This window comes from Ictalurus furcatus, chromosome 24, assembly GCF_023375685.1.
Source record: "Ictalurus furcatus strain D&B chromosome 24, Billie_1.0, whole genome shotgun sequence".
Taxonomy (NCBI): domain Eukaryota; kingdom Metazoa; phylum Chordata; class Actinopteri; order Siluriformes; family Ictaluridae; genus Ictalurus; species Ictalurus furcatus.
The window spans coordinates 18,299,306-18,311,323 of record NC_071278.1 but is presented as its reverse complement, the minus strand read 5'-3'; the positions used below and the strand labels follow the sequence as shown (position 1 = coordinate 18,311,323).

The following is a 12,018-nucleotide window of genomic DNA, read 5'->3' as shown; positions in this document are numbered from 1 at the left end:
TAACTAGAAATAAATAACCACAATATCTCTGTTCATTTGTGTATAATGTTTGAATAGTCGGATTATGTTCATAAATTCAATTTGTTCTGAGGGGGTCAGCCAACTTGCAGCCAACTTGCTAGCCATTTTGTCTAATTACACACACAACAAAAAAAAATTTAGTCGAACTAAGCTTGTTCTGTATGCTGTAAGAAGCCAGAGATGCTTGAATGGCTGTGTCAGTGTAATGTGAATCGAGCATGGAGGGATGCAGCAAGTCCTTTGGCAAGAATCTGACATAATCTGTGTAATCATACCCTGTCACATGTGCACACAAAACACCAGGGAACCAGAACTCCTTTAAACTTTGCTGAACATCTTGAAACCAGCCTTTACACAATAATATTCGGCTTGTGAGGGGAAAACACCAAAGAAATCTTCACTTAAATGGCTGTACCTGTCATGGGCTGACAGGTTAAATAGGGGTATTTGTCTTTAGATGACAAGCAGACTGGCTCCTGAGGATGTGAGACCTCATCAAACTGATTATGGTGGAGATCACAAAGCCACCACACGGTGGTGCAACCGTCTGCCGTCTGATGCGCTAAAAACACAAAGACGTCCATCCACTTGTTTGTGGGGTTTGTTCTCTCCAGGGGTGGCTGGTATAAACAGGCCAGCAGGGTTATGCCCCTCACCTTTCAAAGATAAAAACACATCAGTATAAGATTTCATATTTGATATCCAGATTAAATAATTTGCTTTTAACAAACGTCTTAAAGAGGGTTATTTGTTGGGCTGTTGTGGAATCAAGCACAACAGCACCACCAACTGCTGTAAAAAATAATAATAATAATAATAATACACAGAATGGTGTGATGACGTGAGACTCAAGTGTAGATTCATTTAGCCTATCAGTGGCAGTGATTGATAAGGAGCCTGTGAAAGAGTCCTGGTAAACGTGTACGAGGTGGAGTTTTTACTCTAACGTCACTGTTTTTATTCCCCCTGCTGAAACCCTCATAGAATTTGTAATGGTTTTAATGGTTATAACTGGAATTGTATTGGTTTTAATGGAAATTGTAGTGGCCCTGTGGGTCTCTACTGGTAATTAGCTGTCTTCTCTTGGTGGCATGTTACGTCTAGTGGATACCATTAAGAACCAATAATGGTGATGGTTTCAGTGGATAGCTGATGATTTGTAGTGGAAAGCAATATCTCTGTAATGGTCTCACCCTATCCCTAGCTTTTGTGTTTACCACACAACACTACCAGGTGGCTGCATTTATGATTTATGGTTTTTCTTAAAGTATGTGTGCATAATAGTTTTTGCCCCACATCATATTTATTATGCCATTGATGAGACCTCGTTGTATAATACTCAACCCTAGATCTTAGATTTTAGCCCACTATCAGCCGTCACTGAATATAATAATTCCTGACAATACAGATGTGTCTCGATTTGTCCTTGCTAACGAACTGTGTCTGTTCTGTCTCTGTGCAGGTGTCAGAAAAGGAAACCTGTAGCCAAACAGCAGATACAGGCAGTCATGCCACTGACCTGGTGGCCAGTAGCTCCTTCAATGGGCCTCTGACAAGTGGTACAGGTAAAAAGCCTCATATGTTCAAGTTTACTGTCATATACATTATATATGAATCTATCTTTAGGCGAGTGATGATAATTGGTTATGATAACCTGTGTAACGCAATCATTTAATACAGTCACGAATGTTATTGTGCTTCTAAAGTTTTGACAAACATAGTGGGCAAAACTGTTGTTCTCTATGTGCATGTCTTGTATACAACACCATCTTACTACCAGTTAAGCATCATATTTGAGTTTTTAGGTTTCCTTTAGATTTGTTTTTAAATGATTCAATCTTATTATCTTATTAATTTGAATGTACAGACTATTCAAGGTGCAAAAATGGTCACTGTAGCCTGCCTGTTTGTCACCCTTATTTGACAGCCAAATGTTAAGGGATCATAAAATATAAGAGCCAGTTATGTTCCAGTATGCAAATGCAGGCCATGCAACAGTATCTTAACAGGGACGGGGATGTGGAAGATAAAAGTGTAACTATGATTTCGATCCTTTATCTGTTGACATCTATTTAATCAGGAAACAAACTATGGCCTTCAAAACAATATTTATATTATGTTATTAGTTAAATTAGCGAGTTGCCTAGCTACCTATATTAGTCGGCTTAAAAGAGCTAACCATATAACGGCATAGTTGTAGAGCGAACTCGTCAATAAACTGTGGTGCACATCCTACTGAAAGTGCACCAGCTCAGAAATTTTGTTGCATTCATATTGGTTTAATCCAACCAATATTTCTAATAGCATATGCTTGGCTGTGTCAAAGAAGGGACTCAACAGTATTTGACAGACAGATGACAGATGGGACATTTATTAAAGGTTAGGCAATTATTGTGACTTAATATTGGCGCTTGTCTTGCCTATACTGATACTGAATCAGCAGCACACTTCATTGTCTCTGCTTGTCTCTGTGTCAGTCCTTACAGACACCGTGGACACGAGCCCACACCCTTCAGAAGATATGCTGTCCATCCAGTCAGAGCATCGCTCTTCTAAATGCCACCAGGACCGCGAGTTACCCAGCATTCCCTGCGCCAACAGTCTGCGGGATGCGGCCGAAGCCTCTGAAGAGTGCAGAGCTGGGGACAGCACGTACGAGGTGCTGAAGGACGGAGCCTCACATGATGCTGTAGAAGACTCTCCCTATGAGACGGTAAAAGAGTTAAAGGAGGCATGCCTCACCAACGGCACACTGACCCCTGACGAGCCTCCGACTGCCAAGCCCAACGGGCACCTGAGCCCCAGCCCTGGCACGCCCGACCTGTGCCCGCTGGCCGACGGCGCCGAGTACGCCTCCATCGACCTTAAGAAGAAGAGCCGCTACAGTGTAGACGCCGAGGCCCAGCGCTCAGCTGTAGAGCAACCCGTAGAGGAGGAGAATCCACCACCTATACCCGATAAAGTGCTGGATGAGAATGATAACCAAAACATCACTACGCTGCAGAATGGAGAGGTGAGGAGTACATAAGAGAGCTCTGAATTCTGAATTTTTTAATGCCAGCTTACTTCCTAAAGAGAATCCCTCAAAAACAAACAAATAAAGCAGTTGCTAATAGTTAATTTAGTGTATATTTAGTATAATATAGTAAATATAGTGAATTTTAAAGTGCGGTGGCTTAAAGTGTCTGAAAAGAGCACTTCAAGTAATTTTGTAGTGGAACACATTTTTAAAATAAATAAATAAATAAATCAAGTACTTGATATTTTTAAATGAAACAGTCTGTGCCAAATTAGTTAACAAGCAAAATTTCCCTTTTGGGCTAATTAGTAAAAATGAAGCAGCTGATTAAATGAATTAATATCTTTTGAATGTGAAAAAAATATTTCTGAACATGAATGAGCTTGTAAATTTACACAGCCTCAGAATAAACCTTACATAAGGGCTACGTTAAGAACTCCGTGCCTAAATCATAAAGAAGCTCAAATTGCTGCTTTCTTAAACAAATAATTTTCTGAAACAAACAAACCAAAAAAAAGAGTCGATATTATAATTACTATAATATATTATTGATTTCCCAAGTGGCTTCCTAATTGCGGTGTGCTCACTTTAGAGAATATAACATAACGGCGTTGTTGATCCCGCACAGCTCTGCACTACATGGCCAGTGGCATGCCATTTATAATTCCTGTGACAGACACATACGGTAAATATCGTCTTACTAGACGACGGTCGTATTTCTTATATTTTAATCTCTTCTGACAAAAATTGCACTCTTCATTTCTGTTAAGATTAAAGTATTGGCACCCTGGGCTTGGTTTTTATTTAATCATTTATTTAGCACTGGCTCAGTTTCGCTGCGCTTGGCTGATTTCTCTCATTTCTACACGCACTCGCCAGAGGTTTGTTTACACTTTTCCTGTCTGACCACTGAACAAATGAGTTTTCAGTACGGTTTCAGCCCCACCCCCTTTCCACACATGTCTCAGGCTGTGTTTTATTGTGTTCTGACTTGTTTAATTATGTTTAGGGTAACTGAGCCAAACGAAATGTCACTCTAATTTGTACTCGGTAAGCGGTGAAAAATCGTCCTGGGATAGCAAAACCATCAGGCTGGTTTTTGTCATGCTAAAGAAAACAATTTGAGAATTTTCATTAGTAGTTTAGTAATTCTAAAGGTCATAAAGTTAATGTCTCCTAAAGCTAGCTGTCCCTTTTTTCTCTGCAGAGGAAAGAGAGCTAAAATTAGACACAGGAGGGGAACAATAGCTAGCGACTCCTACTTAATTATGATCTTTTAGGTGGGTTGCTCTGGGTAGCTGTGCAGCCGCAGCATACAAATGAAGCCATCTGTGGAGGAGAACGGACAGCTCATGCTGAGCCGCTGTTTGCTTGGAGCTCCATACCTCCATGTGCACACGCACACACACACACACACACACACACACACCTCTACTCACATCTGCCCTTTGTCCTCTCTCTCTCTGTCTGTCTGTATCTCTGCTTCTTTTGACTTGGCCCGTACAGCCAATTAGTTCATCAGTAATAAAGATGAGGTGTGTACAGCAGTCAGGTTTGCCCTCTCCCGCTGCACATCCAGGCCACCTGCGGCTCTTGAATCGAAAGGCAGCAATTTATTGTCACCCACCATCTCACGCTCTCGTTTTCCCTCCCCCAGTACCCATATGGCCTTAGTTTAGGGTCGACTCTTCTAACTCTGTATGTACCTCAGCTCCGAGTGGGCCACTGGTGATTTGTCTCATCCGTCAAACTGCATGTATGTGTCTTGGGGATCTATTAATCTCTTGAGGACGTAATAATCACCAGATGTTGTCCAACTCATTTGGAGCCTTCTGCAGTAGCTGGAGTTAGAGTACAGTCCAGCCTCAGAGCTTTATATAGATTTACAGATTGTATGGGAACATTTTTTTATTTAGTATCTATCTCAAGTAACTCAACTGTCTCCTGTAGAGATGACATCCTAAATGAAAATACAAACACTAATTACTCTGCAGATTTAACCACGCGTCATTAAAGTGGGCAATGCCCATAATCAAGCCGCACATGGGCGATATTTCAGCCTTATCATTGACACTTTCTGAATGTTCTAACAGCAAAAATGCAACGCATGTAAGTGAAAATCCTATGTGATAACGTACAGTCATAATGCAGTGATCTGATGGTCAGAACAATATTTACATCCTACAGTTATCAGTCCATACAGGATTTTGCGGAGTTTTTGTTGATGCTCGATTTCGCTGCGTTTTTCTCCACAAAATTTGTGAGTTTTTTTGGGGGGGGGGCTTTTTTTGTGTGGAAAACTACTTGATTTTGGCGAAATCGCAATCGCGGGAAATGCTTTTGTTTTGTCTTTCGCTGTGATGTTTGTTGGTAATTGAGACCTTCTAGCTGTACTCAACGCACGTGAATCGAAGAGGGCTTTGGATAAATGCACCTTGTGATGATGTCACATGATGCATCTTGGCCCAAATCTGCGGTCATTTTGAAAAACTGCAAGCTCCTCCGAGTTTCCTTGCTTTTGCGTTCATTTCTGTGAACTCATAATCACAAACTCCTGGAGGGACTGAATTATTATACCGGTACAAGAAAGCAAAAAAAAAATCACATGCTTTCACATACACAACAAAAGCATTGCAGAGCAGTTGTGGTGTGTGATGCTTCACTTCTGGGGTAAAATGGGGTTGTAAAATAGGTCCTATGATGCCTTCTGACAATTATATGCCTTTGGAGAGGCAGCTAAAAAAAAATCTAAAAAATGTATTCATTTATGTAATCAACTCACTACAACTTTACTGTTGATTTACATATATAATCAAATACGGCACAAACAATCACTCTTTTTTAATGCATCCTTCAGTAGAAACACGAAACAAACAAATGTGAATGTTAGTTAAACATTTTTAATATACAGGAACAAAATTCATATCGTCGACGAAAGTCCCCCGAACATCCCCCGAAAGTCCCCTTGATGTCCTATGGGCGTTGAAGGGGACGTTAACAGGACGTCCAGCAGCCATTCGGGAAGTTTAGGGGACTTTCGCTGAAACGAACACATTCAGTAGTGTTATGATTTACGTTATCACTGACGTCCTCGGAACGTCTGCCAGCGCGAACGTTATAAACCGGACCAAATGCGGACCTAAATGGACGTCCCCTGTTTGCTGGGGACAATTAAGGTGTGGCCATGCTTTCAACCAATCACATTTGCATTTCGCATTTGCGGGAAAAAAAAAAAAAGCCACTTCAGGCCTTCTGTATTTGCACATGAGCGTTATGTAGATTAACATTAACTCTCAACACAATGAAAACAAAATGCGATTTAATCTGGCCTCAGTTTACACCGTCACGTTTTTAGGTACAGCCGATCGCCTCATCGGCGTGGAAAGCATTACATTCCAAGAGGTGGTCAAAGAAATGGCTAGCTGAATTAGCACGTGTAATAAAACAGAAGAAATGAAATCTATCAACGTGCAGAGTTAGGATGGCAGATTTCGAGTCGATAGAGAACGCAGGAATGTAAAAGGGGTTGGTTGCTGATCACAGGTTTTAACTAGTCTGATTTATGAGAAACTGTTTCTGATTATTTGAAGGTTGTTGCATGTTAAGGCTCTGTAATTCATGATTGATTCACTTTCAAATTACTTTCCTAGCTACATGGAACATATTCAATTCCTAGACCCCTAAACAATGTACTCCTAGTTTGCTCCTGCATCTTTGTGTGAAATGCAGCTGTTCGATATCAACTCCATTCAGAACTCATTATTTACCCCAGAGAGGTGAGTGTGTGGCTAAATGGAAGTCTGCACACACCAGGGGTTAGGAAACAGCTGGCTTGATGGTGTGTGTGTGTGTGTGAGAGAGAGAGAGCTCTGCACTGCAGTGAGCACAGTATGTTCCAGGTGTCCACTGTCAGTGTAACCGCTCGACTTCTTGATAGATTAGTCAGGTAGCAGTGGGACACATGAATATACTGCCACACATCACATGTGCTGTGTACACATATACTACCCCCACCCCCCAGCCATACACACGCAACAGTAACAGCTTTAGGTTAAGTTAATTACGGGTCCATCATGGCAGTATGTTGTATTGTTTAGTGTACAGCTGTGTGCTCTGCCAGCAGGAGAACATCTTAATGAGGTACGGCTCAACAGGTAATCAGCATGTAAAGGGATGTCCTTGTTTTGTTTTTGATTCCCTCATAAAGACTTTCTTTGCGGGTGTTGTGTCATGCTGGGCAGGTGCACCCACCTGTCGGATATTTACTATAATATGACTGTTGAACCAGTGTAACCACTGATAAAACAGTCACAAAGCTGTGGAGTGCTAAAAAAAAAACTTTACCGAAAATATCCGTTCACTAGTTGCTTCCCCTTTACTGCACACTAGCTAGCAGTCTGACCTAGCTGCCTTCTTATGTATACAAGCGAACCGATGGCATCGTTCAGCCAGGGATGCGCTGATCAACGGGGAAGAGGAACGTTACCCAGATAGCAGAGGAATTTCTGTTGTCTATAGCCTTATTCAGAATGGAATAATTTTACAATGACGTGGAGTAATGGAATTATTACTGGAGTACCTCTGGGTTTTTAGTCCCGCCCGTCCACATCCATCATGCCAATCATTTTTACAGACCGTGCGTGTCTGTGTTGAAGACAAGAGCTTGAAGCACTTTTCAGCCTGCTGCTGTGATGGACTCATTGTGTCGACACGGCACTGAGCTGCTAAAGGGAACAACTTGCATATATGTGCTGTATATGTGCATGCGTTCATAAGGCAGATGATTATGTTCGTTTATTGACATGACTGAACGTAGCATCTGATGCCACGAGGCTCTTAACCTCTTCAACACTCTGTTGTTGTAAATGTCCCCATATGTCATCTGTCTGTCAAATAATGTTGAGTCCCTTCTTTGACACAGCCAAGCATATGCTATTAGAAATATTGGTTGGATTAAACCAATATGAATGCAACAAAATTTCTGAGCTGGTGCACTTTCAGTAGGATGCGTCATATCAAAAACGTCCACAGCGGTAAAGGGGTCAAATCTTCAAAACGGTAAAGTGGATAAATCGCTTCTTCACACAAATTTCATTTTGTATTAACCCACATTAACCCTCCTATTATGCTATATTTGAGATTTTTTGACTTTCCTCATTTAGGCTCATGAACTTGTATGCAAATATCTCTTCTTATGGCTTGTCTCAGACAAGCCGTAATAAAGGTTTACTGTTTTAAGCTGTTCTTTGCTGTTTTTGTGTGTATTTAAACTGTGGAAGTCATTTTGACTCCAATAACATAATGGATGTAACTTTTCCCCCCCCCCAACATAATAGGAGGGTTAAGCCTGTGAAGATAACGATAAACTCGGCATGTTGAAAACTTACCTGCAAATTTCCTGCAAGAAAAATCACTACCTTTTATAGACTGTTTCTTCCTCCAAGATGACCGAGGTGTCTAGTATTGACTGACTACAGGACTTCTTAATTAATAACTCGTGCATCGATCTGCTTTGTAAATATACCATATCTGTTGCCAAAAAGAAAACAAAATCCGTCCATTACATATCACGAACTAGCAAATGAAATACAACACTTTAATCAGGTTAGAATGGAAAGCTGTGGCATTGATGGTAAGAGATCACCCAGCTCTTTTCACCTGAGCGTGAGTGTGTTTTAAGAAGTGCCGTCCCAGCTGGGGGGCGGTGCTGATTTCTGGACCAGAAATATAAACAGAAGCTCTACATGCTTCTGAGATCTACTGCTGATAATATTGTGAATCATGGTATTTCTAAGATAGAGGTCATCTAGCAACTGTAGTCCAAACAAGGCCGAGCAAAGTATTTGAGAGGACCAAACTGAGTACGAGGGGAAAATACCGTAGCAGAACCAATAAACGTATGAAAAATACTGCTCGTAGTTCAGTGACTTCGGTTTTCTAAACATGAACCATCATAGATTCTGTAGTAGATTATCTGTTGCTGTTTATCCAATCACACGAACTCATTGGACCAGAGACTAGCTACAGGGCTGGAGACATTAAGTCACAGCTTTTTTCTTTTCTTTTTTTTTTATTCTTCATGTGTCAAATTCAAAACAAACATCTTGTCCATTCCGAGTCAGTGGTGCGAGACAAAAATGATAAAAGCCTGCTACAAAAGAACAGTTCGTCTTATTTCTAGCTGTATAAACCAAGCTATGAAGCTCATTAACTTGCACTGCACGGACAGAAGTTTGCGGACACCTGACCATCACACTCATATATGCTTTTTGAATATCCTATTCCAGATTTAGTCCCCATTTACTGTTTTAATAACCTCCAATCTTCTGGGAAGGCTTTCTAGATTATGGATCATGGCTGTGGGGATTTGTCCATTCAACCCAATCACTGTATATACTGTGTAAAGTCAATGACTTGCCTACAAGAGCATTAGTGAGATCAGGCACTGATGTCGGCCGAGGAGGCCTGGGGTTGAGGTCAGGGCTCTGTGCAGGCTACGTGAGATCTTCCACTCCATCCTTGGCAAACCATGTCTTCATGGAGCTCGCTTTGTGCACAGAGACACTGTCATGTTGGAACAGGTTCGGGCCTCTTAGTTCCAGTGGAGGGAAATTTGAATGCTACAGCATACAAAACAATTTCTTCCAACTTTGTGACAACCGTTTAGGGAAAGCCTACATATGGGTGTGATGGTCAAGTGTCCACAAACCTTTTCCCATATAGTGTAGCTCATACAATTAAAATAAAAAAAAATACGATGAATTAAATAGCTGGGAATAAATTTTAAAAGCATCATTTATATTTCAAATAAAATTGTATCCCAAATCTGGACTGTAATCTGTAATAAAATAACTCCTACATACAAACACAACTGTTGGAACAACTTTCTCACAATAATGGTTAATTATCCACATTATTCTGTTTCAGTTCTCATGCTGACCAAATACGCAGAATGTACAATGAATTAGAACAAGATGTTGGTGATATTACAGTAAATAAATTCCGATTTTTAAACTGACTGTAGAACCAGACTGCTTATTTTCTTTTTCTGCCCCCCTGCAGTTATCGGCCCTGTACTCCACTGTAGATAAGCCAGCGAAGGAAGAGGAGAATGAACCCGACTACAGCAGTATCGGCGAGATCAGGGGCATAGTGGTGGAGTCGAGCTCCAGCGAGCTGTACGCTACGGTGAGAGACGTGTACCCCTCACCCCCTGCCGAGCAGCCTGCGGAGAACACAGACCAGGGGTACGAGACCATTAAGATCGCAAAGAGCGTACCGGATGAGGGCCAGCAGGATAACGGGCTTTTGGAGTCTGACTACGCAAATGTTGGAGAGCTGGAGCTGAATAGTGAGACGTCCCGTCTCTGACTGAGAGTCACACAACGCTTCAGCGAATCTGAGCGATGTAGCAGTGGATCAGACGGGCTTAGTTTAGCACTTATTTCCTCAGAATGACGGCACTCCAGTAAATGAAATGAATATGGGGTCACTTTTGCTGTTGGTGTAGGGGTTTAGAAAAAAACTATTCAGATTTGTTGTGGCATTTAAATGTAATGATGTATTTCCACATCACAGTTCCAGCGTCCCTGGTTCGATCCTGAGCTGGGGTTAATGTCCGTGTGGAGTCACGTATACATGAAGGGTTTCCTCTGGGTTCTCTGGTTTCCTCCAACATCCCAAAAAGGATGCCGGTTGGTGGATTGGCAAAGATAAATTGCTCCTAGCTGTGAATGAATGAATGAGTGAGTGCATGCCAGTCCATGTACCTGTGATCGACTGGCGTCCCATCCAGTTTATATTTCTGCCTAACGAATAGTGTTCCTGGGATAGGCTCTAGATCCATCCTCCCTAATCCTGACCAGGATAACGCAGTTACTAAAGATGAACGATTCTCTTGCTATAAAGAATTCTTATTATGTTATAGAGACTTCTGGTTAGTTCCGTGTGGATTCGGACATAGTGCAACAATCACTGAAAGGAATGAAAGGCAGTGTATGTACAGAATGGTGGTGTGATGTGAATATTTGGGTGCCATAATTTATTGTCACCGCAGTGCTCTCATTATGATGCTTGACACTTAGAACAGACAACCAGCAACACCGCTATAGCAAAATGCATATATTTAATTACCTCACAGCTTTTGAATCAGAAATCAACATGCAAGAAATATGCACAACATGTATAGGAAAGAAAAAAAAAAAAAAAGAGTACTTTCGACACATTTGCAGTCAAAACTAAGAGCTTATAGTAAGATGAGTTGATTATACAGAAATGCCAGCGTGTAAGATTTAGCTGTGGCATTTACAATTTTTGACCCCTTGCTACAGAAAAACGATGCTTTTTTAAAAAAAATTTTTTTTTTTACATAAAGCAGTGATCAGACTACATGTCAATAAAATTAGCTCAGTGGAAAAGGCAGTTCACTGAATGGGAAAGGACGCTGTTCCTGAGACGTGTTTGATTTTTTTTTAACGCAGGCTTTATCTTGATGAATGAGGACAGGGCTGTTCTCTCTTTTGTTGGTAAAAGAGTAGTACCGTTCAGCACAGTTATAAATAATACTTACATATGTTAGGGTTTTTGTGGTACAAATGTTTTGTTTGTTTGGTTTTTTTTTTTTTCTTGCTTAATCTTGTTAGCATCTTGTTAGCATCTTGTTAGCATCTTGTTAGCATGTTGGCATTTCTGGATCATGTAGATAAAAAATCACCTCCTGTGGTACGTACAATCCTATTACATCGATTCATAATGCTAACAACCATAGGGGGGGAAGCATATCTATTGCTGATGTAGGAATTTTCTAAATTGTTTGTGAAGTGAAGAATATTTTCGTGCGTGTCTAAATGAATTACGTTCATTAATTAAGTATTGATCAGTCATATAAATTGATGAGGTACAGAGTCATAAATTTGTAAAGCACAAAAGGTACTCACCTTGGCACTACTACCAACACGTACAAACTTCAGATACGAAGT

General features: G+C 40.9%; 1 protein-coding gene across 2 annotated transcripts in view; it reads left to right on the top strand.

Annotated features, from left to right (window-relative positions):
* The window catches only part of pag1 (phosphoprotein membrane anchor with glycosphingolipid microdomains 1), a 49,230-nt gene extending 37,415 nt beyond the window's left edge, over positions 1 to 11,815 (top strand). For both annotated transcript variants that reach the window (XM_053612990.1, XM_053612989.1), the window contains 3 exons: positions 1,484 to 1,586; positions 2,499 to 3,034; positions 10,103 to 11,815. In XM_053612990.1, the coding sequence (XP_053468965.1) occupies positions 1,484 to 1,586; positions 2,499 to 3,034; positions 10,103 to 10,411 (948 nt within the window). In that variant the 3' untranslated portion in view covers positions 10,412 to 11,815. The remainder of the gene's footprint in view (positions 1 to 1,483; positions 1,587 to 2,498; positions 3,035 to 10,102) is intronic.
* Positions 11,816 to 12,018: the final 203 nt, after the last annotated feature.